We start from the raw sequence: 25,431 nt of genomic DNA, 5'->3' as shown, positions 1-25,431 counted from the left end.
CTCCCGGCCGGGGTGCAGGGGCTGGTGCCGGTCCCACCGGCTGAGGGAAGCAAGGCGGCCGGGCCCCGGCAGTTCCAGGGCATCGGGCCGCCCGCCTCATGGCCCGAAGCACGGGCTCACTGGAGCGGAGGGACGCAGCCCCGGGCCCGCTGCAGCGGAGCAGGGGGTGTAACGGGACGCCGGGCAGCGCTGCCAGCAGCCAAGATGGCGCCCGGCCCGGCCCGGTAGTGGGCGGAGCGCGAAGTCTCGCGGGAGCACCGCCGCCTCTCGCGCGGCTTGGCCAGCGCGCGGTTTTTGATCTCGCGAGGCGGGCGAGCCCCGCGCGGGGAGGCCGCGAGCGCGGGAGCTAGTAAGGAAGGGCTGCTTGTGCTGTACCGCCTCGCGCCCAACGGCCCCGGCGCGCGCCGTGCCGGCCTGGAACATGGCCAGCAGCGGCGGTGAGGGCCCCGGGGGATGGTCATGGCCCGGGGGTGGTCAGCGCCGGGGGGTGAGGGCCCTGGGGGAGTGGTCAGGGCCCAGGGGGCGATAAGGGCCTAGGTGTCTCGAGGGGCGGCGGTGACGGCATGGGCGGTGAGGGCCCCGGGGTGAGGCCCTGGGGGGCAGCGGTGAGGGCATGAGTGGTGGGGGCCGGGGTGAGGGGCCCGGGGACCGGCGGTGGGGTGCCAGAAATAACCGTGCGGTCACTGCAGAAGCGTTGGGCGCGGAGATGGAGCAGGCGGAGACGGCGGTGATCACACCGGCCATGCTGAGGGAGGAGGAGCAGCTGGAGGCGGCGGGGCTGGAGAAGGAGCGGCAGATGCTGCAGAAGGTGAGGGGCGGCCCCCGCCGGGCAGTGGGGTCTGTCTGGGGCCGTTCGTCCGCCGGTATGCGCGCCGGGGCCGCGTGTCGCACACCTCCTCTGGTGTCAAAACAAACAAGCCTGAGGAGAAGCTGTTAAAAGTTCAGGCGGTGGCTGTGATTCACAAATGCCTTTGATCATCCACGGGAGGCTGTTTGGGTTTTTGGCGTGGTTTTTGGTTTTTTTGTTTGTTTGTTTTTTACGTTAGGCATTTAAGTTTGAAATGAGAAGACTGCCTCTTTACTTTTGTTGTTCCGAACCTAAAAATCTAAGATATCATGCCTTTAAAGTAAAGCTGATTTCAGAAAGGCTAGTAAGTTCACAATCTTCTGAATTTCTATTTGAAATATTAAAGGCAAGACTTTTTTGTTTGCAGTTTCTGTATGCATATATCTGGCTGCTTTTCCTCTTTTTCCTCCTTAATTTATTAAAAAAAAAACCAACACCAAAACAAACACCAAACAGACGACCTGAGTAGATAACCTCTGCAGGACAGTTCTATAAATCCCATTTATCCTTTCCAGAAATAAGTACAGTTAAGCCTTTCTTTTAGTAGCAGGTAAAGTTATAGTTTGTGGAGCTACTGTGTCAAGGAAGCAGCTTAGCTTAAAATGCCTAGACAAAAAGGATGGGTTTATTCCAGTCGTTCCTCATGTCTGCTCTCCTGCTCTTACATGCACGCAGTGGTGTGGGCACCCCTAAATTGCGGGGAGTGGGAGCTGCTTGAGTTGGCATTGCTGCCAGGAGAAATGTACCTGTAATACTACTGAGAGCTGATGTTTGGTTTGTGTACTTCCGTTTGCTTATGTTGCAGGAAATATAGATTGCCTCAAGGAAATGATACATCACTAACATAAAATGACATAATCATTACTACATTTCATGTCTCTTGCTGTGAAAGTTTTCATAGGTTGATATTAAGCGTTGGCTGATACTAACCAGTCTTTTGGAGAGAACGTGAAAACATGATGCTTCTAGGTGTGTGCTGATAAAAATTATCAAGGTGGCAGAATACTATATGAGGTATTGTATTTCAGGCATGACTCCAGTTTTGCTCTTTTGGGAGTTGTATTCTTAACTAATGCTATTACTCATAATACTCGAGAAACAATTTTCAGTGGTTTTTTTTCCTGTCTTAAAAATTTAAGCATTGTTCTAAGGACATGAAAAATACAATTTTGAAGGCCTAGGAACTAATTTTAATTCCTCTTTTCACTGAGGAAAGTTGTGATTTATAAAAGTACGTTTTCAGGCTGCAGCATTTTGTGATGCTGTAGTTAGAAAATAATACTTTATCATTCCAGAAGCTTCATAATCATTTTCCTTGCAAACAGTAAGTCATGACAGAGCCTATACAAACTTCTTTTCAGGTATTCCTTGATCAGACTTGAAAATGAAAATTTGGAGGCAATGCTTTTGGAGGGTAAGGAGGAAACCCTTGCAGAGCAAATTATCCCATTGCACAGGAAGTATTGAGAAAAGGACTTGGTGTATTTCTTTCACAATCAACTACCTCTGTAACAATGCTATAATGTGAATAGGGCTGGTTGTTTTCTTTTTAATTTTGTCTGTTTCTCGAGAATACACAGAAACCTTCTAGTAAGGGTATCACTTGATTGTCCTGCATGCTTCTGTCACACTTTTTCTATGCAATGTGGAGCCAGTCAGGCCAAGGGAAATTAGTTATGTCGTTAAACCTAGGCTTATTGGCATCTAGGGGCAGTTGATGTTCTTGAAGCTTCTGGGTTTCTTATGCTTGTCACTTCGGTGAACCCCCTGCCAGGTGATTTGTACAGCAGTTCAGCAAAGGAGTCACTTGTTCTCTCTGTGGGCTGATGGCAAAATACCACTCCATAAATATATAAGAATGTAGTGATGAAAAAGAATGTTTTGGGTTTTTTTACCTTTTCAGTCAAAAAGAGGGAAACCCCTCCACTTTCTTGAGGCTTGAAGGTTTGAGTCAAAGGGCAAAGCGGAAAAAGAGTTCAATGCTGTTTGTATTCTTTGAATTTTCTTTTTTTCCCGTGAAGTTCTCCCACTGGTCAAAGGGAGCAGTCCTTCGGACTGACCAGTTAATGGGAGGATGCCATGCTCACTCCAGTAAAAAGTGAGCAATGGCAACTTTCTGAATGAAGTAGTTTAGTTTTGATTATATTGTCTCTTGGCATTGCCATCAAGGGTTGATCTTTCTGAGCTCAGGTGCTTTTCATCTGAAGGATAAAACCTGGATTGGGGAGAGCGGAAGCAAGCAAAAACTGTACGGAGAATCACAAGAAGGCAATCTCTTTCCCCAGAGAACTTGTGGAGATAGGTCTTGCCCTTGTAAAAGAACACAGTGAGAGCTACTTGATAAGAATGGATTAATACTTGTGAAAAATAAAGGTGTGATATCTGGGGGAAACAGGTTCCCCCTCTGCTGTGTCACACAGTTTGTCCCATGATTCAGCTAATATCACTTTTTCCCTGCCTGTTAGTCTGTTTAGTTTCAGAAGACTCCCTTACCTTTCTGTCTTAATGTGCCCTTCCCCCAGTGTTTCTTCTGAAAGCAATGGCATAGATAAGAATCTTGTGAAGCTCTGCATCTCACCTTTCTCCTTTTTCTCTTGAAGATGCTAATTTATATCTCAGTCTAACAGGCGGATGTTAGATGAGTATGGAAGGATGAATGCTTTTTGAATTTTAAAGAGTAATTTGCAAACTTGAAGTGCATGGCTTTGACTAATCCAACAGAAGTGACTTTCAAAAGCATGTGGGGATTTTGTAGCCAAAGCAAGCAGCAGCCACCGTCTTCACATTGGGTGTTGACTTGGCCTCTGTAAATTAGGCATGATGGTTTTGTAGCTGTCTGAACAGCTTCTCCCTAATGAAAACCTTTGTGCAAATGGCACATGGAGGATTCCTGGCTAATACTTTGGAAACTGCTGCATTTTGCTAGGTAGGTTTTTTTTCCTCCCAAATTTTGCAGGCTGTAAATAAACTTAAATTTCATTTTGCTCTAAATCTACAGATTTGAATTGAGACACCTTTGAGCCCTTGAATGCCCTGTGCCTATTGTACTGGCAGTGTGTGTGTTGCAGAGTTCTATTTACATATGCAAGTGAATGCAATGCTCAGTTACTTTTATCTTGCAGTACTTCATAGGTACATGCAGGTCCATACGCTCACAAATCATAGATTTATAATGACTGGAAAGGAAGGGGTGTATGTGTGTGAGAGAGACAACGATATTTATCCTGTAGAAGAACCCTTCACAGTATTAAAAGTGTTAACTCTGAAGCATCTATAAATACTTGACATCTCTTTTTATTGGCCAGGCTTGCACTTCTTGGGACCGGGAGTCAAGTGAAATGCGCTATAAGAGGCTTCAACATTTGCTTGAAAAAAGCAACATCTATTCCAAATTCTTGCTAACCAAAATGGAACAGCAGCAACTAGAGGTAGGTGTATTCTTGTCTACAGTGGGGATTTTTAAGATGGGCTGCCATCTGTTTGGTTTTTGGTGGTGGTTTGTTTTTTTTTTTTTTCCATCCAGCTGTTTGAATTGAAGTAAAAGTGCTGGAAAGATTACAGTAATAACATGGAAATCTACTGAAACTACTGCCAGGGGGTGAAGTGGTGCTTTACGTTATATTCAGAATTTGTTCTATAAATTAATAGATAAATGAGACTGAAAAGAGCATGAATTTTAATTTAAAGTTGCAGTGTAAAGGTGGCATATATTTACATTTCTTTACATATCTTTACATATCATACATGATATCTTTACAGTTCTTCTGTTGGCCCGAGTACTAGGAAGAGAAAATAAATTTTATTTCTTACTCATAATATCTAAGGGAGCTAGAAAACCTGGAGGGAAGATAGAAGATGCAAAGAATTGGCGAATAGGAAGTTGTGCAGTCTGTGTTAAGTACTGAAGGCTGAGCATGAGGCTTGTCTTCAACAATGCTAACATAGGCCTCCTTCGAACAAATTTATAAATTATAGTGATCTGAGGCCATGCTGTTGCCAAATGAGCTTCTATAAAATGATGTGTTTTCCATTTTTAATCCATGGGCTGCTGAGTTTGTATCTAGCTTTATCTTTCTTAACTGTACCTGTATGGACATGCTTGTAAGAGTTTACACTTAAGAGAGGGGGAGATTCTTAGGAAAAGATTCAGGGCAGTGATGTTCTTGGAAAAGTGACACTGTCAAACTGCAGAAACCTTTCTAAAACACTTCCCTAGTTTAACTGTGAGCTCAACTTTGTAGTTGCTGCATTGATAGCATGCATGTTTCAGTACTAAGTATTGCTCCGTCTAGTAAATAGCAAGGTATTTTGTCTCATTTTCCAGGGTCCTTCTGCTTTCAGCAAGTAGAAAATAGTAGAAGGAATGAAAAATCTTAAATTCTTCAATACATGAAAGCACTTCTTTCTTGAAGGCATTGTAAGCTACTTTCTGTTCTGCAATGAACAAAGTAGAAATTGTTCATATATATTATGTAGGTGTTAAAGGGGAGCTGGATACATGGAAAACTTACCTCAGTAGATGTGTTCTCTAAGGTGTTTGCCATTAGGACTATTTCTGTTGGGAGTCTTTCTAAATTACTGTATTTAAGTGTTTGAAGTATTCACTGACAAGCAGTTCAGAGCAGTTGCGCTTTCTTGTCTGAGTTTTGCTTTTATCATTTTAAGCTATGTCAGAATAGAGGTTTTTAATAAGGTTGCAAAAACAAAGTCTTTAGAGTACACACAACTCTTACCAATATAATCTGCTTGTTATCACTTCTATAATGGGTAGTTCTCTTGTGGATGTTATTGAAAGGTAAAGGTATACCGGGTTTTTGTTTGTTTTGGTTGGTGATTGGATTTTTGTTTGGGTTTTTTGGGTTTTTTTAGGAACAGAGAAGGAAAGAGAAGTTGGAAAGAAAGAGAGAGATGATGTTAAAATCTGCCAAGGTAAGACTAGCTATTTTATGCAACTTTCTGAGTAAAGTCTGACAAATTACAATGTCAATTTTGATTAAGGTAGGTAAACTAAGTAAGTTAGATTAGCTGGTATGTGACTTGCAGGTTCTATCTAGTATACCATATTTATTTTAATCATAATAAGAGTGTTTAAAAGTGCTTAAAATTGTACTCCATGACAGTCATCTTAAAGAGAGTTTATGACTAATTTATACTAAAGAAAATGGCTTGAATGGTTGAAAATATGTTTTTTTTTTTGTTTGAGCAAGGATTGTTTATTCAGCCAAAATGCTGAATAAGTAATAAAAAGGATAAGCAGGATTTTTTTTACTGTATATTTTAAAAAGTGCTTAATTGAAAGCTTTGCGTAGCACTTTTACTAAGGCAGTGGTTTCAGGCTGATTACATCTTTGTATCTGTGTCCTGGTACTTACAGATGCACATGATGATGAACCTCTTCCTATGTTTATTTTCTAGGGTCAAAATCCAGTTGATGGTAAAGAAGAGAAATTGGGTAATGTGTTAGGCTTTATTTCTTGTCAGTACTGATGTTTCTTTAATGTCTGATTTACTGTAGAAACTCAAATGATATCTTACAGGTGCAAAAAAGAAGAGAGGGAGAGAAGATGGGACATACAACATTTCAGAAATTATGTCCAAAGAGGTAGGCCATAACTATAAATAGACTTGTCTGGATTTTTGTAGCATAAATTTTAACTGGTGAGGCAATCGCTGTGAGACATCTGTATTTTAGAGCAACACATTCTTCAACATTGCCATCAGGGATTATCAACCAACAGCCAAAAGTAGTCTGTCTGTACCATAGGACTTTCTTCCAGCAAAGGTCTATTTAACAAGCAGTGTTGTCAGACCTATAGAATTGAAATGCTGGGGTAGGGGTTTTTTGCGCCTTTTTTTTTTTTTTTTTTTTTGAGTCTTTAGGGAGGCAAGCAAGCTGTGAAGAGACTGCATTGCCAGCTGAGTTTTCAGTTACCCTTTGTAATTTGAGTACATCCTCTGGTGTGTGGTCTTGTTTAGAGTCACTTGTATGATTAATGATACTGTATGAAAAGATTTTTAAAGTATGTCTGGATTCTTCAATTAAAAGATCTTATTAAATACAAATTGTAGTAATCTTTAAGGTTGAAAAGCACATAAGCATAGGTTTTTTTCTTTGTTTCCAGGAAATATTATCAGTGGCAAAGAAAAGTAAAGTGGAAAATCAGGTACGTTGGCACGTGTTATTGCAGTTTAAGTGTGTTAAGCCCAAAGGGAGGGAGGGGTTTTTGTACTTTATAGCATATCCTTAAACTTTTCCTGTAAATAAACATCTCTGCTAGATATTGAAGTCCTAAATTAGTTCTTTTTGGAAATCAGAGGTGAAAATTTCTGATTTACTTTTTTTTTTTTAAACACTGAATTTGAATGTATTTATACTTCATAGAACACCTATAGTTTCAAAAATAAAGGAAATAAGACTTTACTGAAAATATTTGTGCTGGTATATGAGACTGAGACATAGTCATTCTTAAGCATCTGAGTGTGGAGATAACGGGTGCGGTCTCTTGCTTCTGCTGTAGCTTAAAAGCTACATGCACGGTAGGCATTTTTTCCCACCATTCTCTAGAATCTGCCTACAGAAGGGAAATAGCCACATTAAATGCAAAGTGCTGTGAGGAAGGTTTTAAGTCTGCTTTTATGGCTAGAAAATTATAAGCCAAATGGCTTTAGTAGCTATCACTGCTCTCCAGTTCTGAAGGAGTAAAGAATGTATATAAGGCATTGACATTTTGCATGTTGACATCTACCTACATAGTAACATTAATCCTAAAATCCTAGAAATTCTACTCTTGAGTTGACAGTTACTCAAAATAAGTCTTTGTGTTAGGGGCTGGCGTACTTTGCTGCACACTAAGACTGGTGTAAATTGGGCAAATGTATGTCTTAGTGGGACTTTGACGTGCATTCCACTTGTGTTCCTTGAACTTCCCTCTACAGGATGAAAGCTCCTCAGGCAACCTGTGTCCAGAAGACCTGCAGAAAAATGGAGATTCAAATAGCATCATCAAGGATAGATTGTGTCAAGCTGTACGACACAGTGCCAAGCAATTCCTTGATCCAGTACGGAAATTTAATGGACAACCAGTGCCTTTTCAGCAGCCAAAGATTTTTACTGGTGGTGTGATGAGGTGGTACCAAGTGGAAGGCATGGAGTGGCTAAGGGTATGAAGTGATTGTTAATGAAATTGAATCTGTTGCTGATTGGGAACAGAAATGGAGGGGAAGAGACACTAGACGTCTGTGATCATAGTTGGTACAGGGAAGGTGAAGAAGAGAGAGATGGTTCTTTATGATTTCTCACGATACAAGAATCTGGTGTTACGAAAAAATCGTCAAAGCAGCAGATGCAATGTTTCAGCATGGGGAAGATACCCATGTTTGTAAACATTCCTTTGGACTTTCTGGTTGGTGTTCTCCATCTGTCCTTTCTCTGTCTGTTTTCTTGTTCAACTTAACTGTCATTTCAGCCTCTTCTTGGAAATACTTTGTGAAAGCAGAAGGACTATGTATACTACTAAGGGACAGTCTTAATATATTTTCTCTAGAGGGCTTGACTACCTGGTCTGTAGATGTTTGAAAGACCCACTACCTTGCAGGCCTGACGCAGACAAGTTTTCTGTTCTCTGTATCTTGAAATCTAACTAGTGATATTAACATAGTATTTTTTAAATGTTTTGTCTTTAGCCTTTGAAATAAAAAACTAAAGAAACTTGCCATAAAAGTTGCCCACTTAAATATTTAACTTGTATCTGTTTTTGCTAGCAAGCCAGATTAGAACAACTTTGCTCTTTAATTAGCAGAGCCAGGCAGAACTAATTTTCATTTTGCTACTGATCTCATATTTATTTCCTTTGGGTTTTTTCTTTCTTTTTTTTTTTTTCTTCCCCACAAGCATATGTATCCTGTTCTGACAGGTTTAGGCTGATCTCACAAGCGAGTGCCGCTAAACTTGCTCACTTTCTTCTGTCACTGGGAAGTGCCTAGGGAAGACGGGCCTCTTCTGGGGCGGGGGGAAGCAGCTTCCTTAGTTGGGCCCTCAGTTATAACAACCTTTTTTAAGAGTCTTTGTGAATAGTAGAGAGAGTAGCTGAAGAGCACTTCTGTGTATTCCTTTCTGCTCTTTTGTGAGAGGTTGCTCTGTCACTTGTCAGAATAATGGGCAGTGTCTGCACAAAGAACTTTGACTGGAGCATGTGGCTGTGTTCCTATGGTGAAGTAGCTGTGCCTGCAGAAGCTACTTGAATAGATAAAACTGAAACAGGAAAATAACTTGGGTCTTTTAGAGGGGGGAGCTAAGGAAATTCTGTGGAGCTGGAAAGAAGTAAAAATTTTGGATAGTGTGAGCAGTACTTGCAGTTCAAGTGCCTTTTGATATAGCACGCATTTACATCCTTTCCTTTAATATTCTGCATTTTTGCGCCCTAGTCAGGCACTTAATTGGCTAGAAATGCATGCAGCTATATATGAATGTATGTGGCTTACAAGATGCTTGTATTTATTTTCATAGTGGAGAAAATCATCCTCATCTGCAATATAAAATGTGCCTAGTAGAGAGTTTCCACAGGTGTTGCATTCCTGAAGATGTCTGTTGTTCCTGAGGTGTGTTGGTTATTTTGCATTTACACTTCTTTTTCTGTGTATGCAGATGCTTTGGGAAAACGGTATTAATGGTATTTTAGCTGATGAAATGGGGCTGGGAAAGACGATCCAGTGTATTGCGACAATAGCACTGATGGTGGAGCGAGGAGTCCCTGGTCCATTCTTAGTATGTGGTCCTTTGTCTACTCTTCCAAATTGGATGTCTGAATTCAAGAGATTTACTCCAGAGGTAAAAGAAATAAAGATTTTTCTTTTTCTTCCTTAGGTTTAAAAGAACAAACTGATTAATTCTTATTCTAATTCTTTGCCTTGAAACTTTATACAGAGTATCAGTTTAATTGTAGTTGTTTATGTGGTTACTACACAATGCATGACATTATCTGTAGTACCTTCTGTTTAGGTTTAAATTGGCTTAATTCACCTGACTTCTAAACCTGTTTTTTTTTCAGATTCCGCTAATGCTGTATCATGGAGCTCAGCAGGAACGTCGTAAACTGGTTCGTAAAATTCATGGGCGACAAGGATCACTACAAATACATCCTGTGGTCATTACTTCCTTTGAAATAGCAATGCGAGACAGAAACGTGCTACAGGTATCTTAAATTCTCTTGAAAGCCCTAGGATGGGTGGAATAATAGCAATGCTTTTGAATTCAGAAAAAAACCCACTAACCAAACAAAAAACCAAACCAAACCCAAAAACCCCCACACCAACAAAAAGCTGGATGCTGCCTGTACAATGAGTGTCATACTGTACCATTTGTATTGGCATTCATTTCTGTTTTCTTGGTAGCAGCAGCTCTGGAATTTTATGCTTAAGAAGTTATATCGGAACACTATCCAAAAAGTAAAGTAAGCAGATAGCTACATTTTTTTTCCTTTTCTTTTTCTTTCCATTACTTCTCTGTAGGTGATGGTTGAGGAAGGCTCAGAGTAAAAGCTATACTTAGTGTAGAAATATCATAGTTAACATGAGAAAGGTTGTTTTAGTGAGATGAGTTTCTTGTAGAAGTTTTACTGTAGTCACCTAAGCTTTCTAAATGCAGTCACCATGAAACAGATCTATGGCATTAACTGTTTGGGCTCTGTTCTTCTAGTCTGGCAAAGTGAGGAACAGCAGTAAATAGAATCTTTGTGATGAGCAGTATCAGAGTCTTATTAGTGCCATTTACCTCATCTGGCACATGTTTTACTGAAGTGAAGCTCTTATTTACTGAAATACCCTTTCATTTTGTAGCACTGCTTCTGGAAATACCTGATAGTAGACGAAGGCCACAGGATTAAAAACATGAACTGCCGTCTTATCAGAGAATTGAAACAATTTAATGCAGACAATAAACTTCTGTTAACCGGTACTCCCCTGCAAAACAACTTGGCAGAACTTTGGTCGTTGCTTAACTTCCTGTTGCCAGATGTGTTTGATGATTTGAAAAGGTAGGTTGCAATCTGATGGAGAAAACTATTCTGGTTTGTCCTGTTTGGGCATTATTGTAACTTTTTAATTATTAAACTTGTATCAGCATGTGAGGAGCTGTTTTATGGTATGGTTATACTTCAGTATGATTAATTGGTAGTGAAGGCTTTGCAATATGTCTTGCCTTCACACTTACCTGCTTCAGAAAAGAATAAAGGAATTGTCAGCTCTATGGATAGTGGAAGCTGAGCTCTGAGCTAACACATGAGCATTTGCAGGGAGAGGCGTTTGTCTAATCTTAAGTGCCTGGGTGCTGCTTGAGATTCTTTAGGGTGCTGGAGAAAGTGAGGCTGGTAGGCATGGGTTCCGTAGGAAATGGATCCTTTTCTGAAGCAGTAAGGGGTCATGTGGAAGAACATCACCAAAACAGTCTTTAGACTAATTTTGAAAAAAGTTATAGACTAGGTGGAATATAATAGATCACAGAGAATATTCCAAGTAATACAAGTATTTTTACCAATCACTTAAAACATGAAGCATCTGAATTGACAGGCATGTTTCAGAAACACCTCCTGTTCACTGTTCACCTCTGTTCATGATGGATATTAGTGCTTTTTTTTTCTTCAATTGCAGAATTAGAGAACAGTATGTTAAATAATGAAGAATAATAGCTATGAGTAAGCTATTCCTTTTTTTTTTTTTTCTTTTCTTTGTTTTTATAGCTTTGAATCCTGGTTTGATATTACCACCATTACGGAAACTGCTGAAGATATTATTGCTAAAGAAAGGGAGCAAAACATCTTGCATATGCTGCATCAGGTTTTCACTTACTTTTTGTGTTGGTTTTTTCATGGTTTATTTCTAACATTGACCATTATTGTGAAGCATGTCAAAATCTTGTTTGTGGAGTTGAATTCTGGGCCTGAGGCTTTTATTGTGGCACTTCTGGACTTCCTTAGACTCGTGGGATTTTTTAGGGTTTACAGCACTTACAAATGCTGAAAGGAACGATGTACCTCTTTGGTAATGACTCATTGTTATTCTTGGAACTAAATTCAGTTTAGTCAAATTTGATTGAAGTTGCTTGCTTATTTAATGGGTACCTTTATTTTGTTGAAAGATAACTGAGGGAATTTATGTAACTTTTAGGTGTTGAACAGAATACCTTTTGACAAACTAGTTGTATAATGTGCCTGTGTAAAACCAAACTAACTCCAAAAACATTTTTTTTTTAAGGAAGTGTGTGGAAGTAAATGTTTGCAGTACTATCATTTTCCCATCATGTTGATGGTGAGATAAGAATTGTATATTCTAGATGCAATTCTCAATGACAACTTATTTTCATTAAAGATTTCGGGCTTTCCTGGAATAACTTAAGAAATACAAGCAAAATGAGATGTTTCATAATAAAATTCCTTTCAGTTAATGAAAATTATTTGAAAGGTCTCTGATGTAGTTACTACTGCATTCTTAGGAAACAGTTCAAAATTTTTAAAATGTCAGTGGATATGTTTGAACACATGTATTACCAGCATGTGCATAGAAGTTTTGGAGTAGGCATCCATATTAAAAAAATGACATGTGGAACTCTGCAAATTAACTCCCTTGCTTTAAATTGTCAAAATAGCATTATGTCAGTAGACCTGTTTGTGGTGTTCGGTTTTTGTTGTGTTTTTGTTTTGTAAAGTAGCCATGTTGAGAGCTTTGAATAACTAACGTATCTGTTCAACGTTTCAGATTCTGACACCTTTTTTGCTGAGGAGGCTGAAATCTGATGTTGCTCTTGAGGTTCCTCCTAAACGAGAAGTTGTGGTATATGCACCGCTGACAAAGAAGCAAGAAACTTTCTATACTGCCATTGTAAATCGCACCATTAGGAATCTGCTTGGAAATAATGAGGTATCTACTGATACAGGTGTTAGGAATGTGCTTGCTATTAATGGTTTGTAGGCAGAAACACATCGGTATTGCTTCATTGCCACTGTAACTAAACCAGTTTTTTGCTTAAATTTTTAGTCTGATCCTTTTGTTGGCTGTTTCAGTGACAGTTACTGTGGCTGGCCTCAGTGGGCACAGAGCTAACACAATATGAGTGTAAATATGTTCTTGATTACTTGTAGCCTGGGGGAAAATGAGGACAGTGTTCACAGAATTGACAGTTTCTGCTATTAAATCACTAAGGTACTGATGCAACTTCAAAAAATCAATCAGAAGCTTCCAAAATCTACAATTATAAACCTTTACAATTTGGGCTGTATTTTCTACTTAGCAAAACTTACAGCTGCTGTAAGTAAATACTGCATGATGCATACTACTGAGACCGTTTCAGTATTGATTATTATTGGGTCAGCATAGGCCTTTGAATATGAAGCTGATCGCTTCTGCTGCTGATGGCAGTGTTATCATTTCGCACAGGAAGAAGTAGTTGAGTTGACTCCTACGGGCCGACCAAAACGCCGTAGTCGAAAACTGGTTGATTATTCTGAGGAACATAATGGTTCACCTGATGACTTGGAAAAATTGATCAGGAAAACGCAAGAGGAAGTAGAAAAAGAGAGGTGCCTGCCTTAAAAGATTCTTCTTTTTTTTAATTTATGATTATTATTATTCACTGAATGTCTCCCTCTTAGTTTGCTTCCAGAGCTTTGCTTATTCAGATTGATCAAGAAGAATGGCATTTCATAATTTGCTATGCTTGTAGCTTTATGGTTTGATTCTCTGCTTTTACCTAATATTTGCTGGGTCATTATAGCAATGACTGGGTTGTACCATTACTCACAGACTCATTAGAGTTAACAGTTAACTGTGAGACATTTACTGTTAGACCCATGGCCTTTGTAAGATCTACCAATAAAATTGCTTCTTAAGTCCCTGTTTTCATTAGTCACAGTCTTAGGTAGGTCCTGTGATGATAGTGCTATTGATACTCCATGAAGAATTACAATGTCCTAGTGTGAAATGGTAATTCCTTTGGGCTGTTGAAACATTTTGGTAGTGAAGAACTTTGGTTTTACCACAGTCTCAAGGTCTAGGATGGTGTTGGGTGTGAGCCAGGGAAGGAACTGCTTCTCTTAGTTGTTTGGTAGTTGAAATGTAATTGTAATAACTTGGTTCCTGGCTGCAGCTAGCCATGAGGACAAAGAGCTGAAGAGCTTGAATTATTGGTATGTTTTGCAGGCTTTGCAAGATTCAGGTAAACCTTTTGTCTCCAGTGTCCAATTACATTCACATATACATCTCTTTGACTGAATAACCCTGCTCACTGCAGAGGGATTGGACTAGATGATCTTAAAAGGTCCCTTCCAACCCAAACCATTCTAGGATCCTGTGAAAGACAGGACAAGGGATAATGCTGGTGTGCTAGCTGCAGTTAACTCCTATGTTTTTGTGGCTCAAGACTGGAGAAAAGGGAGTAGTTTCCATGCTAGATTTTATAAAATACTTAAGCTGAGACCTGGAACCCAAATGGCCAGCGTGGTTATTGTTGTTTTGGTGACAGGTATTGGTCACTTTCTGGTGATAAAGAACAGATTTGAGATTCGGGACAGAGGGAGCTGAGGAATTACGTTCATTCTGGGGTTTGGCAAGGTCTGTTGGTGGCTCTGCAGTGGTTGGGAGTCCCTTGGGTGTAAGGAAAACCAGGTTAGTCTTCAGGGATGAAATGTATTTATTTTGCTAGTTTTTTATTATAGTCCAGTGTACTTTGCAAGAACAGACACTTAAATATGTTTGTATTAGTCTTATGGTATGCATGTATCCCTTATATTGGTGGCAGTACTTAGATGTGGAAGACCAAATAGCTGTATTTGTTGCGAATCCTGCAATGTGTATGTTTGGCCAAAAGAGGCTAGACAGAAAGCTGATTTCTGGAATAGCTTGTTTCTTGTTCTGTAGGAGATCTGACCATTTGTTCCAGACACAGCTTGGTTCTGTTCCCTTTTCTGCTGGGTGACTTGCAGAAGTTGTTTGTTCTGTTTCTGGTTACTACTGACTAGCCTCTTGTATTTTAAGCCAATAAGGGCAAACTCTTGTGCCTTCAGTGCCAAGTGTGGCACTAAAAGAAGTTTAGTCTGGTAATAGTTTTACTAACTATGAGGGATTTTGAGGCCATTTGATGCAGCACTTGCATCCATTGGTTGATTTTGGTTATATTATTTTTTTTCTCCTCAGTATCTGTAGCATAAGGTAACATGTTCTGTACTAATAAGATGATGTTATCTTTTCAAGGCCAGTGGTAGAAGTGAGCATTCCCATGGATTCAGAGGTGAACCTCAAATTGCAGAATATTATGATGTTACTGAGGAAATGTTGTAATCACCCCTATCTTATTGAATATCCGTTGGACCCTGCTACTCAACAATTCAAGGTACATGTTTTAAAAAGATTATGAGAGAAAATTATTCCAGGCATTAAAAAGCAATAGACACTGGGCTGATGGCAGTAAAGAATGACCTTTTTAATGTATTTGGCACATGCCTCCCCAATGAATTCCAGCAGTGTACTGAATCATTCGAAGCTTCCTGCAGCAGCAGTTGCAGAAACCATTGAAGCTTTGTGCCCATTTAGCCTTTGCATAGTGATGCCTCAGTGTTCTTCATTATGGCAGTGCTCACCCGCAGGGAGCAAAGTTACTGAATTTAACCAGTAGCTGGGTTCCTTTGACTCCAGGTGTTTTAGGATCTGCCTCTAGCTCTCCTCACAAAGGTTAGTTTTCAAAACAAACTCACTGACTGGTTTGGTAAACTGTTTATGACACAAATTGCACGTATGCACTGTGGGAGTTGCAGTGGTAACTTCTAAGTGTGAGGTGTTGCAGGGCTGAACCAAGTATGAGAGTTGTCTGCTTGGAGAATACATAATCCTTTCTCTTCCTCAAAAGGGAAAAAATCCAAGTTGTATCTCAAAGGCCAGCTGGTAGTTTAATCTGCACAGAGTAGTTGGTGATACAGGGAAGTACGTAGTAATGTGAATTGAAGGAATCTTGAACAACTGGAAGTTGCTTGCACATTCTAAATGTAGGTTTGTGGGTATGTGTAGTCATGTTTCCTGTTCAGTGGCTAATAACAGATTTAGCTGCACTCAGGAGCAAGCTATTGAAGTTTATCAATGTAAAATCAGTGCATAAAAAGCAGATAGCCCAGTCTGGGTGATGAGGGGAAACTAGTTAACATGTAGAAAATGCAGGCTGTTTGATGCTGCTTGCTGGAGGAAAATGGAAGTATCGAGGTGGCTGCTGTATGGCTCAGTTTCTGAGAAGTTTCTGCATCCCTGCTCTTAGATCATAGCACGAATTAGATGAAAAACTCTTGAGCAAAAGAGGGGGCTAAGGTAGCAGTGTGGAAACTTGTTCTGTGAACTTTTGTCCCTTGGCTGATGTGTCCTAACTTGTTCAGCAGTGCTTCCTTACATCCAGCAGGGGGAGGCCTTGTGCATTAATGACAAGCTGGGAAAGAAACAGCAGTGCTTTTCCACTTGGAAAAATTAAAATCAACAAGTTTCTTGTTCTAGAAATGGGATGAAAACTAATTGGTTCTTCTGAAAATTATTCGGGCATATGAAATGGTGGGTCTTGATTTAGTTTCATCATGATTTAATTGATTCAATGTAGCTTGCTAAAATTAGTTTTGCTTTCAACCTTACAGCTGTTTAGTTAAAAAGATGGTACAAGCTTGTCTCTGTGCAGAGCTTTCAGACTGCTTTTGATGGTGCTTTTGAGTTGGGGAAACTTTTGATAACCCTCTAATACATGATCCCCTGTCCAAGGTTGATGAAGATCTAGTCAAGAATTCAGGCAAGTTTCTACTCTTGGACCGAATGCTTCCAGAACTGAAGAAGAGAGGACATAAGGTAAAGCTAATGATTGGTAAGGTGCAATAGTTGTCTCCTTGGATTGAAAAAATGGTATTAAGGAATCTTCCTGGTTTTGTAGATTTTGCTGTTCTCACAAATGACTATGATGCTTGACATTTTGATGGATTACTGCTATCTGAGAAACTTCAAATTTAGTCGATTGGATGGCTCAATGTCCTACGCGGAGAGAGAGGAAAATGTAAGTAGATGTACATGCCCTTTGAGTGTGTTAGCAGGTTCTGCTTGTTTCTGTGATACTGGGATGTGATTTCACACAGCATTTAGTGTTTAATAGGCAAAAGACATCTATGCTGAAAATTGACATCCTTGCTGCTGCTGCAGCTCAGAAATACTGAAGCAATGACATGTGTTAATAACCAATATCTTGTGGTATGCCAAGAATGATGGGTGCTCACCTACTCTGTTGCCCAAATATGAAGTATGTAATATACCTAGTTGTGGCAGATGCTAATCCAAGTTTTGTCCCTGTATGTATTGTTTCCTAGCATCCAGAATGTGATGGCAACATCTATGGGAGCATGCTGCAAGTGTAATGTCACATAAAGTAGTTTTCCAGGAAATCAGTTTCTGGTACCTAGTGGGACAGCTGCAACTTCAGCCTGAAATTGCACACAGATTTGTTCCAGTGCAATCCTATGTTCTTGCATACTTGTAATGGTTTCAAATAACCACAAACTGCCTCACTGCTGAGGCATATATTTATCATGAAAAGCAGTCATGCAGGGTGGTTCTGGAAGACCACCTTTCTGAGGGCTTGCAGCTGTGTAAGAGAGCAGTGCATAGATGGAGGAGGTACATAGGATGTATCATGGGGACGTGCTGCAATTGACATCTGGTCTCCAAAATATGCACTAGTGTTTATGAAGATACAGAAAAACAGTGGCAGATGACAGATCATCTAGCTCAAACTATGCTTTCCTTTGTGCCATTTCTTTCTGTGCCACAGTGTGGCTGAGGAAGACCAGATCCCTAAACACTTAGGCTGCTACTGTTAGAGCTGATCCTTAAAAAGGAAAGGCTAACTAGCAGCATGTCAGCAAGCTATAATGACTTTTATTAAGCTGGTAAGATTTTGTACTGCCAGCTTGTGATGATTTTTAGGAGTCGGTTGTGTGTCTACCACGGTGTGGTGTGGGGGCAGGATGAGGGAAGCCTTCTAGGTCACCAGTCTTAAGTTTGGCAAGGCTCTTCCCACCTCTGTGACTTGCTGGTGCTGCAGATGCTGATGTCCAGGAGACCCCAGAGGATATGGGGCTTTTAGAGAGCTTGGGTAGCTGCTTCCACCTGGCAGCAGTGGGGTGATGGTTTCTCTGCTGAGATCAAAGTCCTGAAAATGACTATGCAGCTCCAGTTTCCTACCAGCATGTGGGTGATCAGACTAAGTAGACTAGGTTTTGACTGGTATTGTGGACTTGATAGGAGCTGCGCTGACGCTTGGGAACATCTTGCAGTGAAAGCAGGCTAGATGCTGAGTAGGAGGCAGAAAGTTACTTTTAGTTTTTTAAAGTAAGAGGATGAAGTATACAGAGTGGCTGCAAGTTACAGTCAAGTTGGCATCAGTATTTTAGATTGTTGCGTGTGTCAAGAAGTAGATATGTTTTTAGGCTTTGCCAGCTTGGACTGTACCCACCTTGCTCATCACTGAATGGTAGGTTATGTGGCAGTGAATGTGATTTGGACCATACCTCACTAGAGTCATCTCCACTCTCTGTTAGACAACTTACTGACTGGAATCATCAGCTAAAAAAATGCAGTTGCTTCACTCCTTGGTCTTGTCCTGTCCCAAATGCATGTAATATTTCTTAAATCCTTGGTTTGGCCTCTGACAGAGTGTGCTGCATTTTATCTGTCTTCATCTTTTTAAACACAGGTCTCAAAATATTAGATACATAGTATTTGATCCATCTGTTGGTTTTTAATACATCAATTCTCTTCCAGATGCATCAATTTAATACTGACTCTGAGGTCTTCCTGTTCTTAGTGAGTACAAGAGCTGGAGGCTTGGGCATCAACTTAACTGCAGCAGACACAGTTATTATATACGACAGTGACTGGGTATGTTGACACACTGTTAACCTAGTGATATGTGTCATAGTGTTTTCTCTGTTGGTGCTTTTGATGATCATTTACTATCCCATTATGGTATGGATTATTTCTGTAACTTTAATGAGGTGTTACCTGAAGATAATGTACAGTAGTGTATGCAAACATGTTATATATGAAATAATGCAGTGTCATTTGAAAAGTCATAGCTTACTGAATACAGAATTAGAGTTGGTTTCCAAATTAGCCTGTTTGCCCCCAAGTTACACCAAAAGCAGGAGGTTTTTTTCTGTTACTGTTAAAAATACATTTCCTTCTTTCAATTTATTATTTGAGTTTGAACATAGCCGGACCTTCTACAGGTTCGCTCTTCCAACTGCTGCTGTGTTAGTACCAACCCCTAAGATTTCCTCCTTTGACTTGTCACATATGTGTTAGCTAGCTAGGATTCTGCTGTTCCTGCAAGTCTGGAGGTTGGGAAGAGGAAGAGAAATGGAAAGAAATGACTGAGGACCTTTGCATCTTCACTTCTATTTTAATAGACAGCTCTGCTGTTTTCCTGACTGTTCAGCTTCAGGAGAGCTAAAGCAGCTTCAAAAACAGCTGAAAACTTTTTAAATCCTTTTTTGTGTCCTCCAGCCAAAAAACCTCCACAAACCTGCAACTAACACCCTTGGGTAAATTTGTGATACAAAACATGTCCATCTGTTGCAAAGTGCAGCACTTAGAGCAGAAGTGGTCCTCCTGGTTGTGCTGCTACAGCAGAGCTTGTCATGGACAAGCAGGAGTAAAGAGATGCAGATTTCTCTTCATGGCTGCCCTGCTTATTGCTTCCACTCTAACTTCAAGAGCTCACTATTCAAAATGCTGCCTATGGTACAACTCATAAAAAAATGTTAATGGTATCGGTAACTTGTTTCTTTATCTGCTCAGAACCCTCAGTCGGATTTGCAGGCCCAAGACAGGTGTCACAGAATTGGCCAGACTAAGCCGGTGGTTGTTTATCGTCTTGTGACAGCAAATACTATTGACCAGAAGATTGTGGAGAGAGCTGCTGCCAAGAGGAAGCTGGAGAAGCTGATTATCCACAAAAGTTAGTATCTTTCTCTTCTGACTTGTAAGCATGTGTTGCTTCTTTAAATCTTGAGAGAAAACTCTTATTGCTCTGTTTGTGACTGCTCAGTATTTTTCCTTAAATGCGAAAAGCTTCATCCTCCCAACAAGTGGCTACATAGTATTACTTTCCAAAACGCCTTCTTAGACACATTGTAGGTAACTTCCACAGCGAATTAAAGGAAAGCACTTCTACTATTTCTGGAATTTAGAAAGTAGTCATGTTATGACTACTGCTTTACTAGTAGGTAAGGAGGAAAGGGGGGTGATGAGAGACTGAGCCTACCTGGAAGAAATATAGGTAAAACCATTAAAGCTAAATTAAATGAACCGGAATATAAAAGGGAAAGCAGATAAACTGCAAGCAGTAAGGGTTTTTTTAAATTTAATTTATAACAATTCTTCATTTGGAGCAGTATGCCTACCTAATAACATCTAGAGCAGTGTTCTGTGATGTGAAGCTTAGGGATAGATTTTTCCAGTTGCACTGGCAAACTTGCCTTGAGTAGGGAGTCTTCCTATTAAAATCAGTGAAATGGGTAAAGACTATACAACTGGTTTCTGGAAGTTTCCTACTAAACTTGGTTGAGGCTGCAAATCCTAGACCTGTAAAATCACTGTAAAAAGTCTCAGCATCCTGTTTGCATCTGTCCTGCTGAAATGAAGAACAGTATGTTATAACCACAGTAGAGTAGTCCTGTTTAAAGTTAACCAAGTGCTGAACAGAACAATAGCCCTTGAATTTAGGTGCAGAACAATGGTGATTCTTCTTGTGTTCTTGATTATATAGCTGCTCATACTCAAAAGGCTGTAGAAAGTGAGTGAGGTCGAAGTGTCTCTTTAGAAGGTAATTTTTTCTTGTTTGGGCCCTGTTGGAATCCTGCTCTGCCTTTGTGCTTATTCTGTTTGTGATATTTGGACAGTAGCTCCCTATAGCATATTCCAAGTGTTAAGCTCACTTGACAAATACAATTTTTGTAACTTAGTGTGGGTGTCTGACAATAATTAGCCTTATATCAAACTTTAAAGGAGGTTAATAACTTCTTATAGTATATTAAGGAGGGGGGCAGCATTTTCATTTGGACATAAGGTGGGGAGAAAGGCCTAACCTGTAATAGACTGCGCAGTACACTGCTTGGCAAGCCTAAGCTGTGGTTTGCCTCTGGTTTTGGGTGATGTTTGTTAGATGTCTCCTTTATCCCAGCTTTAGCCTGTCTTTGTAATCTGTTTGCTGCTGCTTGGTGTGACTGCTGGGGCTGCTGTCTGACTCTTTGTAGGCATGTTAATGACAAGTTTAGGTAAGAAAAATTTGGTTTTTAATGATTTGGTTATGGTTCAACCTGAAGTTAAAACCAAAGTGGCAAGATGAGTGCACAAAACAGAATGGGCTCTAGTACTAGATGACTGCCATACACTCATGTAGCAGCAGGAACTGGGACTAGTTGTACTGGAAGAAAGCTAAGTGTCAAGCTGGGTCATGCCTTCAGTTTTGCAATAGTTGAAAGTCTATTTTGGTAGCTATTGGTGAGTCCTGTCTAAATCTTGCAGCTTAGGTAGGGGTGTCACCTCCGGGAACCTTTGGATTCACTGTAAATTTAAAGGTGATGTAATGGGTCCTGTTATTTTGAGAATCTAAAAAGTGTCAGAACTTTGGAGGAGTGAATGAGGAAGGGATAATACAAAGCTTACTTAAGTCAGACCTTTCAGTGGTGTATAACCATGTAGGGTGTGTACGGCACAAGTACTGGAGCTTAAGAACTGGAATTTGTGGCAAAACAGAATGCTTTTTTGGCCTCAGCAATAGGGGTTACTCTTTCCATCTTGTGCTTCTGTTTCATTGAAGAAAGTTGCCTAGGAAACAGTATGAGAACCCAGTGTGATTTTATATGAATTAGTAGATGTTAGACTAAGAAAGTAATGGATATAAACTTCTATTTAAAGTGTTAAGTGCTTGATAAGGTCTTCTGTTGTTTTTTGGGTTTTTTTCCTCTGTGTCCCTATTATGGCAACCCAAGACCTGTGCAGCACTAATTCAGTGCCATATATAGTGTTTGAAACTCTGAAAACTGAAAGGGGGAGATGGCATTAAATAATGCGTGACAGGACCTGGATCCTGTGTGCCACAGCCAGCCCTTGGAGCAAGATGGGAAAAGGTGTGGGGAGGACTTCTGAAACCAAGATATAGGAAAGAACAGCAGTGAGTGTGATGAAAGGGATTGATGAAGACTCATTAATAAAACGGGTACATGTGTTCATAAAAACAGGGGTAACTTGGTACAGAACAGTCAGCTTTACCTGTGTCCTTGAAATGTGCAAGACTGAGCTTGACTTCATCCATGATCTGCTTTAGTTAAGTAATAAAATTGTGAATTTTTTTTGAACACTTGGGCTGACATCCAAATTTGTGCGTAGATAGGCACTGGCATAGTCTCTTCAAGAAACCAACCTGTGTCAGGTACTATTTTGTCACGTCTGTCCAGCCCATTAAACTGAGGGATGTTCTCTCTGCAAACCACATACATATATTTCATGTATTTCCTACCTTGTGGTTAATACTGCTTACTTTGTTTTAATCAGCTTACAATACAAAGGGAAGAAACTTCATCTACCATCTAACTTTATTTAAAGTGGTTTTGCTGTAAGTAGAACTAAAGGCTTTTCTGCTCTGTATGTGTGTGCATGTTGAATTGGTGTTTCAGTCAGTTCTTCTGCATACTACAGCTAGAAGGTGGAAGGCCTGCATGTTAACTCTTCATCTACCTCTGACTTTTTTCCCCATTTAAGTTAAATGTAAGGTGTGTTACCTGAGGGATAAAACCATGAAATACAGCGTTAAGTTTTCATGTGCAAGAGTAATTTGTTGGGATATGTGCATCCAGCATTGATTTAATTTACAAAATTTGTTCCTGTCTCTGTACTTTCTTAAAATTTCTCCTTTCTACAGATCAGTTTAAAGGTGGCAAATCTGGTCTAGCACAGTCAAAGAGCTGCCTGGACCCTCAGGAATTAATAGAATTACTGAAGTCCAGAGACTATGAGAGGTATGCATATTTCATGTTTTTTGGACCATGAGTTTGTAACTTGCAGCTGTCAATAGCTCTTTTGTCTTACAAAGTGGTACGTGGATCTTCATAGTGGAAAGAATGTCCTAGGGATTCTGCTATGTGGGAAAACTGACTTCTTTGCAATACTAACTGTAACATGCTTTTATCTGTATTGAGAGATTCTTTCTTTCTCAACAGGGAGATTAAAGGATCTAAAGAAAAAGTAATCAGTGATAAAGATCTACAGTTACTCTTGGATAGAAGTGATCTTATTGGTAAGTCAGTTTTCATCTGTGTTTTTTCTGTTGAACAGTAAATTCATATTTTCATAAATTCAGTAAGTCTTTATGTGGAGAAAGTTGCCACCATTTCACTTCCCAACAGCTGTGTGGTGCATCTGAAGAACGCCCCTTTGGCCCCTTTGCTGACACTTCCAATAGGATTTGCTGAAGAAAAATAAAAGAACTTAAAAATATTCCAGAAAACCACATTCACACATAGTGTGCCTTGAGCATACAGGGCATGAAGAGCATAGATTAGGAGGTGTTCTGCAAAGCAACTTTCCCTGTGAGTTGCTGTAATTGAACAAAATAGAGATTGTTCTATCAAAATAGAGAATATTTCAGCAAACTTGTTTAAAAACCTATTTTGATACTATCATCATTCAAAATACAGCCTAACATTCTGAGAGGAAAAAAAATGAGCTTTTCAGAGTTACTATGGTTTGTCAGTGGATCAAATATTTTTTTAAAAATATTTTTTTTGGTTGTCTGCAAATTCTAGTGCTTGATCAGGCCAAGATATTATAAGAAAACCCAAACCCTTAACTCTTCTGAGAAAGGAAAAAATTCTTGTCCAGTTCATTTAAACGGTAGATTTAATACGCTTCTTTTCCTTCATCATCTTTAGGAGAGATAAGCCTCAAAGCATAGATATAGAAAAAAATGACTTATTACAGATTTTAGAAATAAAAATGATAGCTAGCCTTAAATAAGCGAGATGTGTATAGTTCAAGTAAAATAACTTTGTCTTAGGAGAACTGTTGCTATACTTCAAAATTTTTTCCCTAAATTATCTAAAGAAAATGTTCTATAAAACTGCTTATTTCCATGGCAGGGGAGTTGGTACTAGATGATTTTCACAGTCCCTTCCAGCCCAAAACTTTCTATGATTTCAGTTAACTGATTGCTAATACAGAAAATGATTCTTGATGCACTGATAATATGGTATATCGCTATCTTTACAAGTTCAGGCTATGAAGGAGTCTGCTTTCTTGATTCAAGTTGGAGAAGATGCCACTTGTTCTGTGTTATTAGTGTGCATCGTATTTATAATGGTTGCTTATTCTTTTTCTGGGGAATACTAAGCAAAATTAGTATATTAAAATTGTTTAAAAATGATTATACAGAGATACTAGTCGAGCATTATGTACTGAATATTTACTGCAGCTAACACTTTAGAAATTGAAATGCCACCTCCCATCCCAGTAAGCCTTAATTATTAATTTTGATATAAAGACAGTACTTCTGCTTTAGTTTTATATTCACTGGAAGGGGAACGTAGTGATCGTGAATGCTAGGAAGACAAGAGGTAGGTCTTTGAATTTTAGAAAAGAATATTGCTTAGCACAGCCCTAACTTTCTGTGTCTTTCCCAGTAACTTCACAAAATAGGTTTACTGCATTCTGTTTCCTTTTCAAGAAAATAAGACTAATTCAGGCAGATTCTAAAACTGCTTACCTCCATTCAGACTTAGCCAGACCTATTGGAATTTTTTTTCTTGAAGTGTACAACTGAAAATATTTTCAAGCACAAATTTTTAGCAGCAAATTGTTGAAGGAGCAAGGTGATCTAATCAACTTCCTTTCCAAATCTAAACAAAAATGCATGTGACTTTTTTATGTCTGCAATAATAAGGTTGCAGACACTTCAGCTGTAATTGTTGATCTTTGTTTTGTTTTAATCCTAGATCAAATGAAGACCTCTGAGAAAATGAAAAAAGAAAAAATGGGTGTCTTCAAGGTCCTAGAAGAATAGTCAGATCCCAATGCAGAATGCGTGTTTTAATGTGCAAATGCAGCCTGTAGTCTTACAGGACAAATGTATGTCTGAGTCACATCTCCAAGTGTCACTTACACATGCTGACTTTCTTTAAGGCCTGTTCAAATCCCTTGTGTTCTTTCAGTGAACTTTAACACTTTCTGCAGTATAGTGCAGGTGATAGTTTCATGCAGCTTTGGTAGGCTCTCAAAGAATTAAGAAAATGAGCGTATTTCACATTTACAGCTAGCTCTTGTGATCACTGGTAAAAGCTGGCAAATTAGTGCTTAACAAAAAAAATCTTCCCGTGGAAGTCCTAAAATACTGGGGTTTAATATTGTGTCAGTTATGGTTTTATTTGGAAGGGAAAGAACATGTGCCTTTGTTACAGCCAATTGTGTAGCTTCTGGTTTTAACTTCTGCAAATTATTTTGATTAAATAAATGTCTGGTTTGTCTTAAGA

The 25,431-nt window shown here is 39.6% G+C and overlaps 1 protein-coding gene across 1 annotated transcript; it reads left to right on the top strand.

Moving 5' to 3' along the window:
* The first annotated feature begins 283 nt into the window (after positions 1-283).
* HELLS (helicase, lymphoid specific) lies at positions 284-25,431 on the top strand. Its single transcript, XM_080401222.1, has 22 exons — positions 284-437; positions 690-808; positions 4,153-4,275; positions 5,717-5,776; positions 6,263-6,299; positions 6,385-6,449; positions 6,970-7,011; positions 7,784-8,008; positions 9,492-9,674; positions 9,895-10,038; positions 10,682-10,878; positions 11,581-11,677; positions 12,596-12,757; positions 13,274-13,416; positions 15,086-15,224; positions 16,622-16,705; positions 16,788-16,907; positions 18,668-18,784; positions 19,706-19,865; positions 22,830-22,926; positions 23,128-23,204; positions 24,898-25,431. The coding sequence occupies exons 1-22, from the start codon at positions 422-424 to the stop codon at positions 24,963-24,965; spliced, it is 2,475 nt and encodes an 824-aa protein (XP_080257348.1). The 5' UTR covers positions 284-421; the 3' UTR covers positions 24,966-25,431.

This window comes from Falco punctatus (genome assembly GCF_963210335.1).
Source record: "Falco punctatus genome assembly, chromosome: 9".
Classification (NCBI taxonomy): domain Eukaryota; kingdom Metazoa; phylum Chordata; class Aves; order Falconiformes; family Falconidae; genus Falco; species Falco punctatus.
Note: the sequence above shows the minus strand (reverse complement) of the source record. Positions and strands in the feature narration are given on the sequence as shown.

Bases quoted from the DNA above. Each gene is read 5' to 3' on its own strand.
- HELLS (XM_080401222.1), top strand. The intron at 6,450-6,969 runs GTAGGCCATAAC...CTTTGTTTCCAG, and splicing joins CAGAAATTATGTCCAAAGAG to GAAATATTATCAGTGGCAAA. The intron at 13,417-15,085 runs GTGCCTGCCTTA...TATCTTTTCAAG, and splicing joins GAGGAAGTAGAAAAAGAGAG to GCCAGTGGTAGAAGTGAGCA.